Genomic DNA, 21,916 nt, shown 5'->3' with positions numbered 1-21,916 from the left:
TAAATAATAATTGAAATAATAATAATCGAAATTCATTTGTCAAGAAAATTTGTAAACCCTTTGGAATATTGTTATTACTGCAGAGTGAAATAGTAGTGGGCATACCTCTGACGTGACAAGCCGAGTTTTTATATTTGGGAAGAACAATGTAATTTTGTCTTTGTTAATGTGAAAATTCAAAAGACAGTCTGATATAGAAAAATGTGAGAGAATAAAATATTCATGAAAACAAAAAATACAGTGCATGTATTCTTCAGAGTTAATTATGTCAGTTGGAACCATGAGGTCCTAAAATATGAAAATTTCAGCTTCAAGAATCAGCCCCTAGATATGAAGAACTGGGAGCAGGCTACACGAAAAGAAGATAAGTAAAAAGTTTATTGAAAATCTTACTCCTCTCATATTTTTGGAAAAGATACTTTACCATAAAAAATAGGAGTGACAACAACAAATTGTTGAGGGAGGGGGAGATTACGAGTGGAAAAACTGAACCATAGCTTTTACCAGGTTTTTTATTATTTCTCATCGTGCCCTGAAATGAGGGGCATCCTTGACAAGTCTCTTTACACCTCTCCTAAAGTGGGGTACCATCGCCCACCCAACCTACACAACATCGTAATCCATCTCTATGCCACTCTCACTCCTGAACACATGATGTACGGATTATATCCCTGTGGCAGACCAAAGTGCAAGACCTGTCCAATCTAGTAACCCAGCACCTAATATGCCAGTCCTGTAACAGGCTTATCCCACACTATCAGAGGCTGGGCCACCCAAGAAAGCAACCAAGTCATATTCAAACTCTGCTGCAAACACTGGAAAGCTTTTTGTGTTGGTATGACTACCAACCAGCTGTCCACCAGGATGAATGTCCACTGACAATCTTTTCACAAAAACGAAGTTGACCAATTGTTGGCACAACATGCAGCTGAGCACAACATGCTCTATTTCAATGGCTGCTACACAACCTGGGCCATCTGGATCCTTCCTCTCACCGCCAGCTCCTCTGAACTATGAAGATGGAAGTTAACCTTACAACACATTCTCTGCTCTCGTAATCATCCTGGCCTCAATCTCAGGTGACCCACAGTACCCACACCCTCCACCCAACAGTTTCTCCTTCCTCTGTCCTGTAACCTCCTTCTAATTCATGTCCCCATCTCACCTTCAGAGTGCACCACTCGCCACTGGTTTCTGCAATCATGCATCACACCACGTAGCCCATACACCGGCAGCCCTCATTCCCCCATTCCAAGCTGACAAACAGGCTGCCTCCATCCAAGCTGCTCACCACCCATCCACAATCCCTCTGCCTGCCTCCTGCCTACCTCTCCCTCTATCCACCCCACCCAAAATTAGCCCCACCACAACCAGTCTTGCCGAAATGCAGCACTGGCACTGTTAACCCAGCCAGCAACATATACCAGCCAGCACCATATAGGGGCAAAGGCTTGTGTGTGTGTGTGTGTGTGTGTGTGTGTGTGTGTTTTATTCAAGGTAGTAAAAGGATTATTCCAAAAGATAGCAAGATTTCTTTCTTTTTGTGTGTGCCTGTCAACAACTCAGCACTTCTGTTTTTCAGTGTGTAGTCTCCATCATTTCGGAGGTATTCACATTCCACTGGAAATTTCCTACAACATTTACTATTCAGTCTCCAGCAACAATGTATAACAATAAAATTTTATGTCAGAAGGTGCAGGTAACTCGAAATGAAGGTTTATCATTGCAAGATCCTTCATTTCTCTGACATAGCCCTACAGCTCTGAAATTTTCCACTAGCTGTAATGAAAGATATTACTGACTTGCAAGAAAGTTAAGTAGTTGTAATATTCTGGCTGGCAACATAAATGAGAATACTGTTTAAATGAGGAACTAACATTAGATTTTATGTTGAACTGTGGTATGTATTGTCTGAAGAAAGGACACACAGAGTGGTAACTAAGATGGTCAAGAATAGGAAAGAACAGCAACCTTATCACTGTTGAAGGAAAATCACAGACAACTTGAATCAGAAAGTGCAGATGGGGACTTGAACTCTGCTGTTTACAAACATGAGGGAAAGCCTCAATAACTGTAACAGCTCACTTGTTGTTTGAAGACAGATTAAGATGTACTGCTGTTTCACTTCAAGGAACTGAGGAACCAATGGCATCAGAAGGGATACTAAAAACAAAACATGCTGATTACTGATCACATGAAGAAAATGGATGAAGAGAGGAGCTAATAAGGGAAAAATAAAAGATATAGTGAAAATCTTATCTGCACTGACCAATGGCTCTGACTATGAAGACCAAGAAAGGAAAGAATATAAGTACCTGTTCATGCACAACTTTACAGGAACACTTAAGGTAATTAAGCATTCATATGGCAGCATTTGCCAAATGATTAAAGTAAGTAACATATTGAAGAATAAGTGTATTGCTGGAAGACACTGGGAAACTTACAGAAATAGGGCTACAGTTTGGAAAGGAAACTGCAACTGTAACAAATTGCCTGGTTACTCATACAGGTGTTTTAGATCCATCACATGTCAACCCATATATTCTTCACTTCCTGGGTTAAATGACATTACAATGACATTTGTCCAGCACAAGTATTTCTCAGCCATTGTTAACCTTAGCTTGTAAAATAGAGGCCACATATAATCTTTATATTGGCTTCACGGATGTTCTCAAGATACTGAGTGGGTGCCATTCCAATCATTCTAAAAAAATAAAGTACTCAGAAGTACCACACAGCACAAAGAAGTCTATGCAAAAATCATCCAGACTCGCTGATCTCACAGCCACAGAGCAGGACAGACAAGTGGAAATAAAACTAATGAAATGAATAAATTTCCAATAGTAACAACTAAATTCATCAATGAACTGCCACATCTGCCATGTCATTTTAACATACAGAGTTTACAAATGATGCAACGAGTATAATAATTCAGTTGATTTCATTTAGATCTGACAGTGGCATTTCCAACTGATGAATTCCCTCTCTCTCAATTATGTTTGGCTTACTGTTAATAATGATGCCATTAATTGTTTGCGATGTGGATGTTGTCATCTGTTAACCACTAATAATACAGTTATTTATTTAAAAATAAATACATTGCTACATCTTCAATATATTAACTATATTTTAAGTCAGTACATTTGTCCACAGTCCTTGGTGAACATTTTTAGCATATTAAAGAACTTAAGTTTAAAACTGTGGTTATAGTATTGTTAAAGTGTTGCAAAACATATATTATAGTCACATCAAATGCTACAGAGTTACAGGGTATTATTTACATTGGCTAGTGACATAGTGATTAACTTGGCAACTGCAAATATGTGCCAGTGTTTCTCTCACTGGTTTAATTTATTGTCTTACTATTCTGATAGTACTTGTTGAACTTTGATAAAAAGAGATATATTCATTTCCAGTTTTAAAATCAGTATAATGTTTTAATTTGGTTTCTAGTTACTTTCAATTTGCTTTCTACGCCATAAATGACCGTGGCTCTTTCAAAAAAACCTATAGTTCATTATTTCTTAGCAAAGCCATTTGAAGGGCAACACTGTTGCAAGGATCAAATGTAAGCACCAGTGCTGACTAATGTTAAGTTATTCTGTAGTGTGTCTGAGAAGTCCTAGTACATGTATGCTAAAACAGTGTATTGTATGTTGCATCTTAAGAACGTATGTATAAAAACAATGTATCCAGCAGATCTGGTTGTACACCACAGTGCATTACACAGAGATCTATATGTTGTCATGACCTCCTCAATATCTTGCACAGCATCTCAGGAGTTATGCGTTGAAAGATTTCTCAACACTTTTGAACAATTCCTCATTAGTATTGTACCAATGCTGAGCTACATGGGGGCCGAGTTGTCTGGTGTGGTACTGTCCAGACTTCATGGTGGCCATTTCAATGCAAATGGCACTGGAGAATTTGCTGAACCATTGCTCAATCTAGTGGCCTCAAAATTGTTCAACAAGGAACTCATGCACCCAAATAGCAAAGTGTGCTGATCTCCATCCTCTTGTAAACCCATGATGCTTGAGCTCTTTTTCTTTTTTCTTTTTTCTTTTTTAAGTATTATGATGACATCTTGGTGCATATCATGAGGTGCATTCCTTTCCAACTTCTGCACATATTCCTTAAATCAGAAAACCATATTACACCATTGAAAACAAAAATGTATCACACATTCATCACAAAATAATACTCTCAAGTGTGACAGACAGCATTTGGACATTGTGACAGCAAAGTACAGCAGGCTTCAACTTACTGCTCCATGTTATCATTATATAATTCATGCACACACATTGGTCTAAATACTTTCATTACTGAATATCTTTTTATTACGGTAATATACTGTTGACTGCATTAATTGAAGTTCAGTTGCTCTTTTGTGAAGGCATTTCACTGGAAACTCCTCAATAACTTGAATGATGGTGGCACACATTTCCTCTCACGTTTTCTTATTTCTACTACTCAACCTGTTCTTAACACTCCCTGAAATACAAGCAGGGTTGATTTAAGAGGTGGAGCTTTGTTTACGTAATCTAAAGACACCCATTATCTATATCATTGTTTTCCATTTTTCATTACATTTGTGAACATATATGTGACTAGTCACTGATGTGTCCTCTCATCTACATCTACATCTACATAGATACTCTGCAATCCATTGTATGGTTCATGGAAGAAGGTATCCCACACCACCAGCTATCATTTCCTTTTCTGTTCCATTTGCAAATAGAGTGAGGGGAAAACAACTGTATATATGCCACCATACAAGCCCTAATTTCTCATAGCATATCTTCATGGTCCTTATGCAAAATGTATATTGGAGGCAGTAGAATCATTCTGCAGTCAGCTTCAAACACTGGTTCTCTAAATCTTCTCAACAGTGTTCCTTGCAAAGAATAACGAGTTCCGTCCAGGGACCATTTGAGGTCCTGAAGCATATTCGTAACACTTGCATGTTGTTCGAACCTACCAGTAACAAATCTAGCAGCCAACCTCTGAACTGCTTCAATGTCTTCCCTTCATCTGATCTGATACAAATCCCAAACACTCAAACAGTACTCAAGAATAGGTTGCACTAGCGTCCTATATGCGGCCTGCCTTACAGGTGAACCACACTTTCCTAGGATTCTCCAAATAAACTGAAGTCAACTATTCATCTTCCGTATCACAATCCTCACATAGTCATTCCATTTCATATTGCTTTGCAATTTTATGCCCAGATGTTTAAATGATGTGACTGTGCCAAGCAGGAAACAATTAATGCTGTATCTGAACATTATTGATTTGTTTTTTTCTACTCATCCACATTAACTTACATTTCTCTGCACTTAGACCTAGCAGCCATTCATCACACTGACAAGAAATTTTGTCTAAGTCATCTTGTATCCCCCTCCAGTCATTCAACTTCAGCATTTTACCATACACCACAGCATCATCAGCAAATAACAGCAGATTACTGCCCACCCTGCCTGCCAAAACATTTATGTATGTAGAGAATAATAGTGGTCCTATCACATTTACCTGGGGCACTCCTGTGATACCCATGTCTCTGATGAACACTCACTGTTGAGGACAACATACTGGGTTCCATAAGTAAAGAAGTGTTCGAACCACTCACATATCTGTGAACCTATTGCATCTTCTTTAACAGCCTGCTGTGAGGCATCATGTCAAATGCTTTCAGGAAATGAGGAATCTGCCTGTTGACCTTCATCCATAATTCACAGTATATCATGTGAGAAAAGGGCAAGCTGAGTTTTACAAAAGCGATGTGTTCTAAGACCTTTACTGGTCTCAAGAAAATTTATTATATTCGAAATGAGAATGTGTTCAAGGACTCTGCAGCAAACTGATGTTAGGGATATTGGTCTGTAATTTTGTGGGTCTGTTCTTTTGCCCTTCTTATACACAGGAGTCACCTGCACTTTCTTCCAGTTGCTTGGTACTTCGTGCTGGGAGATAGATTTGCAATAAATGCAAGCTAGTTAAAGTACCATTGCTGTAGAGTACTTCTTGAAAAACTAGACTGGGATTCCATCTGAACCTGGTGATTTATTTGTTTTCAGCTCTTTCAGTTGGTTCTCTATGCCAAGGATGCTTATTACTATGTTGTCCATACAGGAGTCTGTTCAATGGTCAAACAATGGTGCGAAACTTCCTGTCAGTTTAAAACCGTGTGCTGGACCAAGACTCAATCTCAGGACCTTTGCCTTTCACTGGCAAGTGCTCTACCAGCTGAGCTACCCAAGCATGACTCATGACCCATCCTCACAATATTACTTCTGCCAGTACCACATCTCCTACCTTCAATGCACATTCTGCTGCATAGTGAAAATTTCATTCTCAAAACATACCCCAGGCTGTGGCTAAGCCATGTCTTCACAATATGCTTGCTTTCAGTAGTGCTAGTCCAATATGTTTTGTGGGAGAACTTCTGTGAAGTGTGGACTGTAGAGGACGAGGCACTTGCAGAAGTAAAATTATGAGGACGGGTCACGACTCATGCTCGGGTAGCTCAGTTGGTACAGCACTTTCCCTGAAAAGCAAAGGTCCTGAGTTCAAGTCTCTGTCTGGCTAACAGTTTTAATTTGCTAAGAAGTTTCATAACACCACACACTTTGCTGCAGACTGAAAATTTCACTGTTGAAACACCAATATGTTTGTGTGATTTTCCTCCATGAACAATGTCTTGAACATGAAATTTAAAACTTTGGCTTTCATTTTGCTATGTTCAACTGCCACACCAGACTGATCAACAAGTAACTGGATGGAAGTCTTACAGCCACTTAGCAGTTTTACATAGGACTAGAATTTTCTTTGGTTCTCTGCCAGATCTTTTGCTAACATGGTGGTGATAGTTTTTCTATGCTTTGCACAATGATCTTCTCACAGACACATGAATCTCTACTAACCTCTGCTTGCTGTCATTTGCACATTTTCTTTTGAAATGAGAGTACAAAAGCCTCTGCTTACTCAGTGTTTTCCAAACTTTGTTATTAAATCATGGAGTGTCTTTTGCATTCCTGATCCACTTACTAGGCACTTAGTTCTCCAGACCACGATTTACAATCTGCTTAAACTTTGCCCACAGTTCTCCTATGCCCCTCTTACTGGAGCTAAGTGATATCAGTTCACTGTCTAAGTGAGATGCTAACAACTGCTTATCTGATTTTTTCTAGCAGAAAACTTTTCTAACCTTCTTAACTGATTTATTAATTTTTATAACCATAGCTGCTAAAATGACATCATGATTGCTAATCCCTGTTTCTACACTGATGTTGTCAATAAGTTCCAGCCTATATGTAGCTACAATATCTAAAATATTTCCCTTATGTCTGGGCTGCTGAACTAACTGCTCAAGACAGTTTTCAGAAAAAGTGTTCAAAAGTACTTTGCATGACTGTCTAGCTGTACCTCCTGCAGTGAATCCATAGAGAGCCCACTTTATACTCGGTGGTTTAAAGTCACCTCCAACTAATATGGCATGACTGGGTATTTCCATGTTACTGACAATAGACTTCCTTTAAATTACTCTAGAACCGCCACAGTAGAATCGGGTGACCGGTAAACTCAACTTCGACCTCAGTAGTGACAATATTTTTGTCAGCTGCAATGAACACTCCCTGTCCTATGGCCCCTAATCTGCCTTTACAGTATATGTTGCATAATTCGCTAAATATCTCAGAGCATTCCACTTTGGGTTTCAGCCAGCTCTTGGTCCCGAGAATAATTTCAGAGCAAGAACTTTCCTGGAGGGCAGTAAATTTGGTAACATTGTTATGAATACTTTGACAATTTTCTGATAAAATTTTGACAGTTGAAGTGTATCTGCTCTGAATGTGATCTGACTCCCCTTGCTGTGTTTTGACTGGCAAGTGTTCATCAGAGTACCTCAAACTACTGGCTAGCCTAAAAAACCCTCATGTGCACTCCACAAATACTCTGTTACCTGAGTAGCTGCTTTCTTTGTGTAGTGCACCCCTGTACAGAGGAGTCCTACAAACCCCCAGCTGATAATGTGAGGCTACAACAGAAAAATAAAATATTGAAACAGAATAATATAATACTGATATTGATAACAATGTTTTGTCCACCTCAAATGTGGGATATCAATAATAAAATAACTATTTATTTCCCCAATTGTACAAAGTCAAAATAGGTACTAGGACTTCTCAGACACCCTGTACAGAGTGCTGCTTTTTCTAGAAATTTCTGCAATGATGTCTTATCTGAGAGGCATGAAGATTGAGATTGTTGTAGAAATCAAATTTGAATGGTGATGTTACGTTATTCTACATATCATTGCAAGAAAATGACCTAGACAGTTCACTGCTGGAACAGTTAGCAGTAGGCTTCTCAAAGTTCTGAGTAAATGCTTCATTCCAAGAAGACTGCACATGTAATTATAATAGTTTTTTGTGTTCAACAATTAAAATAAGAGGAACAAGGAACTCCTGACTGAGCTCACTGTCATTATTGCCTAGAATGTCTTTCACAGCACATTCAACATAGAAGGACACATAAAAAAACGTAACTGCTCTCTGAATGTTCTGGACAAAATCATGCTCTTTATTCATAGCATCATGCTTTATCTTCAGTTTATTAAATGTTTAACGTATACAGTTGCTCAATAGTTTAGTGTCTTTTCCGTAAGCTAATGAAAGTACATGCACTACTTGTACCATCAGCATATAGTGTCACATCTTAATTAAATGAATGTGAAAGTATGAGTGACTAGGGAATGAGGAGCTGAAAATTTTTACAAACTTAACAGTTCTTCATTCTGTTGGTCTATACAAGACAATAACAGTAACAGGATTGAGTTATCTGAAATATGGTGTAACACATGTATTTGTGTTTTTTATGAGTTGTTTACCATTTACAGAAACTGAATTACTGGGTAATTTAATCAATATCATACTTATCCACAACACTACTTTTAGAGTTTGCAAAAACAAAACACAAGTAAACAAAGAAGCTGGATAAGCCTTTGGTGAAGCTACTGGATAGATTCAAATTGATTACAGCTGACACCATTTGGAGACTATTTAAAATTTTGAGTCTTTTTCTTTTAAAACCTCTGTCAGTTTACCTTTCATTATGTGGTAATGGAAATCCATCAAGTGCCCACTTTATGTTGGGAGTGGGGTTTCCAGAAGCAACACATTTCAGTGAAATTGGTTGTCCTGGTTGAATTGTCTGTCTGATGAAGCGATAAACAAATTGAGGTGGAGTGTCTGAAATTTAAAAAAAGTACCAATTTTTAAAATGTAGATAACCATTCAATCAGTAATACATAAATTTTTAGTTTCAGTATATGGTATCAGTTATAAAAGTTAGTTGTATTTAACAAAGAATTTTTTGTTATGGAATGACAAACAAAATCATTTCAACTTACGGCAGTGATTAATAGCAGCTTATCAACAATTTTGGAATTTTAAAAGTTTAAGACATGCATCAGAAATCATAAATATGCTAACAAATTAATTTGATATGCTAATAATGCTGATATGCATATAATTTGACATGATAATAAAATAATTTGATAGATTAAGTGCATTATATTGAGTAATCTTCAAAAAGTCAGTCTGTTCAGGATATGGCTTGCATGCATGGATGCTGGCTGGAAAAAACACACTGAACATTCACTGTGAGACAGTACCAATAATTATAGGATGGATATGTTGCCAACCAAAAATCTGTCAAAGGTTATTCAGGATTATTTTGCTAAGTGGCTTGAAATAAGCATGAACTTCAGCAGTTTGCTGCCAAGAAAATGATTATTGTTCTTACTGACTGAAGAGGACTAAGAAACATACCTTGGACATCTCCTTTGTAAAGGGACTTTGTAAATGACGTGACATTGATAATTCATATCTTTACGCCATTTTAACATGACAAAGTGTCAATATAAGTGAAATTAAGGACCACTTTCAGATGCGGTTAAGACAATGATGAATTAGTTGCAGTGGTTCTGTTCCATGACCAGCTCTTTCAACAGGTATGATACTTACATGTTACTTCCTTTGGACTCATTTATTCTCTTCATTCCAGGAACAATGAAGGTTGTACATGAACAGTTATTACTGTATACCATACATTGCACATTACACATAGATGAAGTGTCTAGAAACATACATAATATTAACAGCTTCTTTGACTACTGAATTCACAGCTGCAAGGAGGAAGACTTTTCCTAAATCACATCAAGCCACTACTTAGTAATGTCACAACCCCTTGATACTGCAGTAACTTGATTCTCCATGGTGGACTTTACAAGGTATGAGATGCACTTTTTCATAGGTGAACACTTTTAATGTTACTCTCCACAATCACTAAGAGTTGTCTTACATGGAAAACATGTCTTGAGGTGTGCCTTGGATGTTCCAAGTCCAAATCTCAATGTACAAGTATTTAGGGATTTCGATATTGTCCATGCTGCTTCATGTCCTAGTGCGTCTTTCTGATGTATGAGTTGGGAGTGCCTGGTCTACATCTCTGAGATGATATGGATCACATATTGGCAGAGCATCAGACATTGCTCAGCTCTCTCTGACTACTGATCTCAACTGATACCTGAGGGTGCAATATCTGAGTGAATATATTCTTTATCACAGTGAGTTGGTCTTAATCAGCAAACATTTCACACATATCATTTCAGGCAGTGTCTACTTGTTCTCCGTGGTGCAACCTACACCAAACAGAACATGCATCACATGTTGTGCAGAAGTTCTAGAGCTGAGTTGGGTTTTTCGAGTTTGTATCAACAAATTTGCGAAAAATACAATTTCTTGAAGACATTTGTGTTTAGTGTTTACACAATATTTTCCACTCTCAAAGCTCTGTCCAGTGTTACTCTTTTGATGTTGAACAATGGTCCAACTGAATGTCCACCCATTTCACTTAGAATTTTTTGTCAAAAATCTAGATTACTTTGTAGTCGACACTCTCATAGACTTGGTTTTCAGAATAACTGAAATCACTGGCATTGTATCCTATCATGGGGATGCTAAAGTGTTTGCAACTGTTAATAATGTGACAGATAGTGTAGTCTACTGTGATCATGGTGGTTGTAATACAGAACAACTGCTTTAAGGAAACAGTTCTGCTGACAATTAGAAAAGACATTGAACAGTACAACAATAAAAATGCAAGTGTTTTGTCTGACGGTTATCACTTTACTTATGATTTTTATTTTTTGAGTTTTGGTTGTTTGCTCCTTTATATATGATATGATGGACATAAGAATAACATAAACAATTAACTTATTTCCTTTTAAACAGAAATTCACCTTGGATAATCCCAGGGACATTGTACATATAAAAGGTCAACAGAAAATTACTATGTAAAAAAAGCAGAGGACGAGAATAGTGTTTAATATCCTATTAACAACAAGGTCATTAGATACAGAACACAAACTTGGAATAAAATAAGGAAAGATAGAGAAGGAAAGCAGATGTGCCCTTTCAAAGGAACCATCCCAGCATTTGTCTTAAATGATTTAGGGAAATCATGGGAAACCACTCAGGAGACTTCCCTGAACAGCTTCTGGAACTTTGTTGTTAGACCTCAGATATAGACTGTAGAGACATTGATAAATGGTTTTCAAATATGCAGACCAGTTGAAGTTTCACTAACATACATGAAAACTGCAACACCAGGAATGAGACTTGTGACTGAAATGGCCTCATATGTACCACTGATTAGGTTCAGTGAAAACAGTCATTAGCATTACAAAATCGTAGGTTGATCTCAGACTTCAAGATTCAGCAGTAGTGGCCTGGGTTCAAAGAGGACCTGTGTGTATTTCTGGAGAACCTCCTCCCCCCCTCCCCCTACTGCCCTGCAGCCAGACAGTTTGGATGTTCAATGGTCTATGGTTCACATGAACAGCGTGAAACCTTTTCTCCGAAAAAGACTTCCACAACCCTATTTACATGGGATGGGCCTTATCCCACTGAAATATAGGGTTGTGGAGTTCCCTAAAGGAAGGGCAGTACTTTAGACACCAAAACCTCTCTCATGTACCAGCTACTACTCACCCTTTCCTCATTATATATTAAGCTGATAAAAGTCATGGGACAGCTTATGATTCATGTGCTTATGGCCACACGATGGGGTGTACCAAGAATACCAAACTTCAGCATTGTCTCTCACTGCAGACAACACAGAGGCTGATCACCGTCACTTAATGACTAAGAGCAGCGGCATTTGTGCACAGTCGTCAGTGCTAACTGACAAGCAACACTGCATGAGATAATGTGGGATGTATGACAAACATATCCATTAAGACAATGACTCTAAATGGCTGGAAAACTGTGACCTCATCAGATAAGTCCCAATTTCAGTTGCCAAGAGCTGATGGTAAGGTACGAGTATTGTGCAGACCTCACAAAGGCATGGACACCAGTTGTCAACAAGACAGTGTGCAAGCTGGTGGTGCCCGCATAATGGTGTGGGCTGTGGTTACACGGGATAGACTGGATCCTCTGATCTAGCTGAACTGATCATTGACTGTAAATGGTGATGGGAGACGATTTGCAGCCATTCGTGGACGTCATGTTCCCATACACCACTTGAATTTCTATGGTTGACAATGCACCAGGTCAAAATTGTCCGTAATTGGTTTGAAGAACTTTCTGGACAGTTCAAGCGAATCATTTGGCCATCCAGATCATCCAACATGAATCCAGTCTAAGATTTGTGTGTCCGCTGACAGTAGCTGAGTGATAAGCACGACAGAGTGCCAATCCTCAGGGCCCGCGTTCGATTACCAGCTGGGTCGGAGATTTTCTCCGCTCAGGGACTGGGTGTTGTGTTGTCCTAATCATCATCATTTATGTGACATAATCGAGAGGCCAGTTCGTGCACAAAATCCAGCACTGGCACAACACTCACAGTTATGGACAGCTATAAAGGCAGCATGGCTCAATATTTCTGCAGAGGACTTCCAACGACTTGTTGAATCCATGCCACGTTGAGTTGCTGCCAGGCAAATTATGAAAGTATGTATAATAATCAAAGCTCGAATAGTGTATCAGTCAGCCTTAGATACATCACATTTGGTGTTTGTCCTCTATGCCTCACAACACTGAAGGCTGCCAGTTTGCGATCACCACAGCAGCATCAAACACATAGCCAGCCATCCCATCACATTAGGACTCCAAACATACTTCCTTTGAATGAAAAGTTTCAGGACAGGACTTTTTTATTTCTCAGTTCGCAATATCTAAACACGAACAAATGTTTTTTCTGTTACCTGGTATGTGTACGTGCTTGAAATGACCTAGGCCATGTTTCTGCACCAACTCACTAGGTGGCATGTCTCTGCTTAGCAACACACTGTTTGGGTTCTTGGCGAATTAGTTGTGGTGACTCAGTAGGTGCTGATTGTGAGCAAAGAGTGAATATTAAGTTCTGCTTTAAACTCGGGAAAATCCTTCTGAAACTAGGACAACTATAAGGAAACATATGTAGGTGAGGCACTTTCAAGAAATCGTGTTTTCGGGTGGCACAAAAGGTTTCGTAAAGGTACAGATTCAGAGGAAGACGATCTCAGAGCTGAACGCCCGCCTACAGCACATACTGATGCATATGTGGAGCGTGTAAGGCTGCCGGCACACGGACCGTGCCGTCGAACGTTAACGTTGAGCGTTCCGAGTTCAATGTGTTGCTGAATACTCAGAAACGATGTGACTTGTGCATTCGGTAAGTGGGCCCCAACGTGTAATATGCGATCGCAACGCGCCCCAGCGGCAGCTGTCGGGTGTATCTGGCTTGTAAATCAGACTGTTTACGAAATGGATGGGTGTGAAATTCCTATATTAGGTCTACTAAAACGTACTTTTCTCCCTTGTCCATATGCTAGTCAGGTTGCCATATCTCTAGCACACATACATAAAAACTTCAATATCCGCGAATAAGAACTCTTCAGAAAATTTGCATTCCTTATTGCCTATTAGCTAATAACTTTCTCTTTTGTGTAACCAAAAATTAAATATAGGAAACACGAAACCAGTAAAGACAAGAGACAAGCAAGACAGCACACATTTCTTCAAGTCTTAAGTCACAGCATGTTTTTCTCTCTAATCTTGCAACAGCTGTACATGGCGTGCTTTCCTTTCTGCGAAATAATCTATTACCACATCAAAGTTCGTCAAACGTAAAAATGTCGTTGTCTAATACCGAAAAAGCCGTTAATACAAATAGTAACCAAGACTGGTGTGGTCTCACCATTTGATTACGTCTATTTCGTCATGGTCTGCCAGATAAGACGGAATGGGTCTTTCTAACGTTGCAGCAAGTGTAACACACGCCAAATAAGGGAGGCTGTTTTTGCACATATGGTCATTTTTATCTACCTTATTTACATAAATAACACGACAAAATACAATTCACGAAGTACCAATATCAAACGCCTGTTAGGCCTACTACATGCAAAAAGTTTTATGTTAGGAAATAGTTTCACATCTCATTCACATACTCCTGTTTCTCAAACGTGAGATCGAAAAGTAGTAGTACGAAATTATTATATAATTTGGAACTGTCATATGCTTCCATATAATTTGTGTGATGTCCTTGTTTGTTCTCCTTCCTCATTCTCACAAACAATATTGTCATCACTAATTCCGTAACTATTCCTGTCATTGTCAAAACTTATTCTCCATTAACTTCACTAACCCTGCCAGAATCACCGGTTCAGTTATCCAGCGTTTATTACCCGATTAGGCGTTATTATGTATTCGAACAATGCGTTTTCCGCGCTATTCCGAGAATAAAACTTAAGCTTAACTGGCCCTTGGTAGTTTAGTGATCTGGAAAAATTTTATTTTCTTGGATACACCGAGATGATAATACGTAATCTTTCTTACCTGTTATTACTGATAATAGTTTATTTCCACTATGGTAGTCTGAATCTATGGATTTCGCTAATAATTATAACAACGCTTATCATTCTCACACCAAATCAACCACAGAAACAAACAGCGATTGGCGTTCACCCGTTCGGGTTTATTCGGGTCAGCTCGTATAGCCATGTCCCCTTTTGTCTGCGAGAAAGTTTTTTTTTCTTCTTTCTTTTTGCAGTTACCAATTTTCGTCCAATGAGCTGGGCGAGGTCAGAAGGGGAGGCCGACAAGTGTTTGCCATCTTTTGGCCTGTTGGCAATGACAGAATTGACACGCATGCCCTGCAATCTTTCTCAAACGATTTTATAGAAACTATTAGGTAAAACATTTCATTTTTGCTTTACTTGTTGCTTTATATGTCAGGTTCATTATCATGTGACAATCATTTCATTAGAGGTCATAGTTATTGGGATATTTACGTGGAAGTAAGACCTTGCGTGAAATTCGGAAAAGTTTTCAATGAAAAATAGGGTCGCTAGGATGGTGTGTCTGGTGCATATTACAAATATGTTGCTGCGTATGAAATTTAGCAAACATATTGAATTTCTCTTTATACTTGGTTGGAAGTCTCTATCTGACATCAATCTCAAGAGAATTGATCTGACATACCTTACTTATTTGCGATCGCACCGGTCCAGCAATATAGCCAGAGTGAAATATCCACAACATTCCCCATATTTCATAAACAGTTTGAGGTATCGAAATGAGATTGTGGCAAATGGTAGCACATAAACAGGGGAGCACTTTGACGTATGGCAATAACTACAGGTTTTATAGCTGAAAGAATGTAATTTTTTAGGAACATTGATAGCTGGTTAAATGAGAAATTCTATGGGTTTTGGAACAACATAAGTGGAGTCATTACACGTTTATTTTGTACTGAGGATGTGCTTTTCCTCAGTTCCCCACTTACTAAACCACTATTTCAGAATTCTCTCGCATTTGCGTCTGCACAACGTGTTAGTGAGATGAGGTTGTGGAAAGTCCGCTTAGTTTTGGCAAAAGAAGCAAATTTTATCATGACAAGAAGAAAAATGTGTCGGTTTTACTCAAAATTCTCCACCTATGACTCCTCTCTGAAAGCTACAAATGGTTAACAAACCAGACGAAAATAAATCGCTGTATTTTCAGCGGAATTATTTTTAGGTACTAACCAAAGAAGAGGTGACAGATCTTTTTGAATGGTCACCACGCAAGTGTGGGCATGGAGGGGCGCCGCTTAATATCTACCAAAAATGTGAGTGTACGCTTCAGTTTAGAGCCGCACTTTCAATTCAGCGCTCGGGATTTCCCCTATATCGCTCTAAGCGAGTCCCCGCCACTGCTGCGCTCCCCATGCCTTCCTATGTTTCCCCAGCCGACTGCTCATCTAGCGGCCATGGCATTTAGCGTGCAATATACACCTTACACGCATTCATATATCAAATGATGATTCGAATTTGGCCCCACCTGGATAGAACCATACGTGAGCCCACATTCCTGTATAAGGTTATAACTGGGAATGACAATGTAGATTGCAGTCTTTGAGAGTAAAGGAATTGTTTACGATGAGTATGTTCCTCCAGGTCAAACAGTGAACGAAACTCTTTACATCAAGGTCTTGAAACGTTTGCGACAAGCAATTGGATGTCACCGAACTGATTTGTGGCATTCTCAGGACTGTTTCTTACTGCATGACAATACAATTCCCAACACTACCGTATCTGTTTCCGACTATCTGGCCAGACATTCTATTATTGCCATCCCACATCCGCCATATTCGCCCAAACTCTCGTCTTGCGTTCTTTTCTTTTTTTTTTTTTCGCGAGTGAAAATGCGACTCAAAGAAAACTTGATCAAGATATCACAAACATCCAATGGGCCGTGACAAATGAGCTTACAAGCATCGCAACTGAAAATTTCCCTGCTAACATCCAAGACCTTCAGAAACGTTGGCAACTGTATATAGATAGGCAAGGGGTCAACTTCGATAGGCTCATGACTTGGTAGGTGAAATTTTTTATTAATTTTTTTTTAATCCTGTCCTGGAACTTTTCTAACAAAGGGAGTATAACATTTTGCCAATTAGTGCATGAGCAACGCTGTTAATATACCATGGCAGTGAGAAAATTTCGTGCTCTCTGGATAATGGAAGCCAACGAAAAGTCATATGAAGGGCAGAAGTGGAAAACATTCTAAATGTCAAATCTCACATTTTTCAGGAAAATAAAGAACAGTGTATATTTTTGTACATAACTTATTTATATCAAGAACACTGAGTATATATTCTGATACCACAGAATTATGCTGCCCATCTCATCACTACAAAAAATATTGAGACAAATTAGAACATAAATTCGGTTATTTATTAAGAAAGTTGTAAGTGCCATTCAGAAAACTGACTGGTTCTGAGTGCCAATAAGAAAGGTTCAAAGTGTTATTAATACAGAGGCATTACGTTTTATTTGTAGTAATAAAAAGTACCTAAATTCGGCAGAAATGTTTTAACTATAGCTGAACTGTAGTCAACACAAACAATTTCTCATTTTATTTACATTTTTTGGGGTTCCTCACCTGAATACATAAAAACGATTGTCCGTCAGTTCAGACTCCTTTTTCTCAGGAACAGATGGAAGTATTAAACTGAAATTCAAGTAAAATACTAAGGTCTACGGTAGCTTGGCGTTGTACAAAATTTAAACTTCTAAGTCAGTGCTATCAGAGGATACAGCTATTTATGTGGTGAACTACCTGTAGGACTATACATAATTATGTTTGTACGGAACTCTCAGAGAGCGCGAGTCCATCTCGCACGTGTGCAGTTTTTAGAAGGGAATAACAAAATTAAATTCATGAAAAAATCTCTCAATATTGACTTCTGTTTCTTACACAACTCCACTCTTGAGATCAGATGCTACAAAATTTACTGTACATCTCCCTGTGCTGTTGAGGAATAAAAGGCGCTGGCCTCTGTGGCCGTGCGGTTCTAGGCGCTTCAGTCCGGAACCGCGCTGCTGCTACGGTCGCAGGTTCTAATTCTGCCTCGCGCATGGATGTGTGTAATGTCCTTAGGCTAGTTAGGTTCGAGTAGTTCTAAGTTTAGGGGACTGATGACCTCAGATGTTAAGTCCCATAGTGCTCAGAGCCATTTGAACCATTTTTTGAATAAAAAGCAACATTGTCCACAGGTCCTACTGTTTTACAACTTAAAAACATGGCTGGTCTTTCAGATGAAGTACGGCAAGGCTTAAATCTGCCGTGGTCATTCCTATTTTCAATACACTGAGGTTCTTCCAGTCTTTTGTTTCAGAGTAAGAATTTTTAACAGCTATTTGAGATGGAAGAGTGTAAGACACTTCGATGATACCACATTTGGAGACCGTACACGCGTGAATTGTGCTGGCATTTGGAACTCCTGAGGGGAGCACTGCTTGGTACAAACACCATGTGCCCTCTAGTAATGAATGTTTGGAACATTTCCTTCATGATTTGACACTTTGAACAAGTACAAGGACATGCGACAGAGTACCGAGAACACAATAGCACTGATGACGCATTTTTGGATAAATATTTGGCACATCACATTTTCCACGTACAATTTTCAGAAGTTCAGCAGACGGTATCAAAATGACAACACAGGCAGGTCCATCTCCATGGAAGTGCTCAACGTCGAAATGACATTGCGGCGGGAATTGAACGGTTTGTTATGGTAGTTCAATGTCGATCATTCCATGCTATGATCACATTCCGTGGTTCATTATTTGTTCGTTGCTGCGTACTTTCCAAAAACACATTTTACTGTTGTAGCACAATTCCCTTTACGAGCCGAAATTTCTTAACAAATCCACTTTCCACCGTCTGATCATTTTTCCATGTTCGAATTCGCTCATATATTAATAGTGCGCTTTTTGGCGTCGAAGACAGTAGATTCTACTGACACTTGCATGCATATTTCCAATCTGATGATTCTTCACTACTTGTAGATCACATAAGAGAGGGAGTTGATTGACTTACGTGTCCAACTTTATGAGAGAGTGTCATTTATTAGTACCAGTACTGCACTTTTCTACGCAGTCTACAAGTTTGGATCTATACGGTTTATTTATTTTTTTGTTTTGGATGTTGCAATTTTTACAATTACCAATGTCTTTGTTTAAAATATTTGAAAATTAATTAGGTTGCTTAGAACAAAAACGATGTAAATTTGCTGACTTTAGACAAAAATAAGTGTAAGTAGCAGATGAAGTAGGCACGCCGTTTTTTTTTTTTTTAATTCAGTGATTCCCAGTTCTCCGTGTACACAGTAACCATGACTACAGCTATTCCGCATTCGCGACCAGAAACGAATAATCTGAATTGATCGAATCACTTTATAAGCTGCACTGACTAAAATGACGCCTGACGTCACTGCAGGAAATATTAGACATGTACCTGTAAGGAGAGGGAGATGTTCATCCTCTTTAATGGATATCTCTCTTTGCCCTAGCGTTTATCCCGTCTAGTACGAGGTCCACTTTTCCAGGATTTGGCATCTTCTGTTTATTATTTAACTATGTGGCCGGACGCACTTCCTGACGCCACAGCTTTCGAGGTAACTTATGAGGGGAAGGAGGAGGGGGACGGGGGAAGGTGTGTTGGCGAGTTGTGTAAACTATGTTTAGTGCGTTATTGTATTTTACCTACTTGCACTGCAGTCCGGAACCGCATGACTGCTACGGTCGCAGGTTCGAATCCTGCCTCGGGCATGGATGTGTGTGATGTCCTTAGGTTAGTTAGGTTTAAGTAGTTCTAAGCTCTAGGGGACTGATGACCTAAGATGTTAAGTCCCATAGTGCTCAGAGCCATTTGAACCATTTTGAACCTACATGCATGTTGCATTCTCTGAGGCAGAATGTTGGGATCTGTCTAGCATTTGTCTAAACGATCGTGGAAAAACCTCCTAAAGATTACGCTCAGGCTGGCCAGTGTACCAGCCGACGGTCGTTAATCTGCCACGCAGATTCGATTCGTGTCTGGCTCACCTCCCAGTCTTTCAAGTTAGCATGCTGCATATTACGCTAAACGAGTAGATCCATCCTCTTCAAAGGACAAGGGAGTAGAAGAACTCTGCATCTAAACCTGAAAAATAAGCGCACCATCAGGGTTCGTAGAGTCACTCTTTGAACCATACGGGACTGCAAACAATGGCTTACTCACATAAACCACAGTATCTGTTGTTTCCGCCTAATAATCGAATTTAGATCCAGGGAGGACCAATGACACCGTGGGTCTTCATTGTCAACAAAGCATTGTGCGAGTTTGTGGTGGTTGTGACTGCGTGCGCAGCGTTAAATCCCAAAGTGTTAAAATAACATGGAAGCACTGCATTGTCTAACGTGTTTTCATACGACCAACCAAAACTAATGCTCTGAGGGCAGATGAGGACAAACAGCCACAGAACATGCTACCTGCATAGAATTTCACTCTTGGTACAATATACTCCCTTAAGTACCGTTAGCTGGGCATCTGCGAGCAACTACCGTACGCTATGGTGACTACGATAAGAAAGCTTAGACTACGGTTTTTTTCCTAATAGCTTTGGTCATTTAAAATTGCAACCGCGTTACCAGTGCGTTAAATGTGTTGCATACCACCTGTCGCTCGTTACCTCATTTCGATCGCTTTGTCTGCGTATGCGATCAGTGTCTTACTTTTTTGTTCTACATTGTTATCCTCCTGTCTGTTACAAATAAACAGTATCCTTAGTAGTATTGAAACTGTCAGAATTTAATTCAGTTTTCATTCGAAAGTTGATTTGTAGCCTGAAACACAGAGATATTATAGTGAAAATAAATGAAAAAACACTACAGATTCATCATACAGTGCTAGAAAACGCTATTTCCTGCAAAAAATGTGAAATTAAAAAATCAAAACAAAAGCATGTCAAGCATCGCTTCAGGACTTCGTCAAACTTATAAAAGAACATGTTTCTGTTATTCATGGCCGGCCATTGTGACCGAGCGGTTCTAGGCACTTCAGTCCGGAACCGCGCTGCTGCTACGGTCGCAGGTTCAAATCCTGCCCCGGGCATGGATGTGTCTGATGTCCTTAGCTAAGTTAGGTTTAGGTAGTTCTAAGTCTAGGGGACTGATCACCTCAGATGTTAAGTCCCATAGTGCTTAGAGCCATTTTAACCATTTTTTGAGTAAAAAGCAACATTGTCCACAGGTCCTTCTATTTTACAACTTAAAAACTTTCACACTTATCAAAAACTAAGCTCTGCCCGAAGGCCCAATGGTATCGACCGGCTGCCGTGTCATCCTCATCCACAGGCGTCACTAGATGCGGATGGAGGGGCATGTGGTCAGCACACAGCTCTCCCAGCCGTATGCCAGTTTACGAGACCGTAGCCGCTACTTATCTATCAAGTAGCTCCTCAGTTTGCCTCACCAGGGCTTAGTGCACCCCACTTGCCAACAGCGCTCGGCAGACGGGATGGTCACCCATCAAAGTGCCAGCCCAGCCCGACAGCGCTTAACTTCGGTGATCTGACGAGAACCGGTGTAACGACTGGGGCAAGGCCGTTGACTATAATTGATAACAGGAAACTCCTATCTTTGATCATGATGAAGAACGTGCTATTAGTACGAAAACAACAACAGTAACATGAATTTCTTATGTTTGTGCGTATAAACTGTACCTGCATCAAAAGTAATTGCTTTGGTTAGATAACAGCGAAGAAGTTACACCATCAACTGATTTTTATTACTTATCAAATGCAATTTATACTTTATAAGGATATGGAATACACAATGAACTAACACTGAACGATGTGTGGCTCTAAATATGTGCAAAACAATCAAATAAAATACCAACAAACGTCGTCGGCTCGCAGTTCCTCTCTCACACACTCATTTATGTTTTTTTCCCTAACAATGCTACCAATACTACCGGTAATACTTTCATTTACTACGTCATTTACGTATTGTACCTAAACGACTGCACCGTAGTTTTGGTAGAACGCAACTCTTGCCAGGTCC

The 21,916-nt window shown here is 39.4% G+C and overlaps 1 protein-coding gene across 1 annotated transcript in view; it reads right to left on the bottom strand.

Moving 5' to 3' along the window:
• Positions 1–21,916, bottom strand: part of LOC126470920 (Down syndrome cell adhesion molecule-like protein Dscam2) — a 504,863-nt gene that overhangs the window by 371,693 nt on the left and 111,254 nt on the right. The window contains exon 3 of the mRNA XM_050098951.1: positions 9,104–9,248. Coding sequence (XP_049954908.1) covers positions 9,104–9,248 — 145 coding nt within the window. The remainder of the gene's footprint in view (positions 1–9,103; positions 9,249–21,916) is intronic.

Source organism: Schistocerca serialis, chromosome 3 (genome assembly GCF_023864345.2).
Source record: "Schistocerca serialis cubense isolate TAMUIC-IGC-003099 chromosome 3, iqSchSeri2.2, whole genome shotgun sequence".
Lineage (NCBI taxonomy): Eukaryota > Metazoa > Arthropoda > Insecta > Orthoptera > Acrididae > Schistocerca > Schistocerca serialis.
Note: the sequence above shows the minus strand (reverse complement) of the source record. Positions and strands in the feature narration are given on the sequence as shown.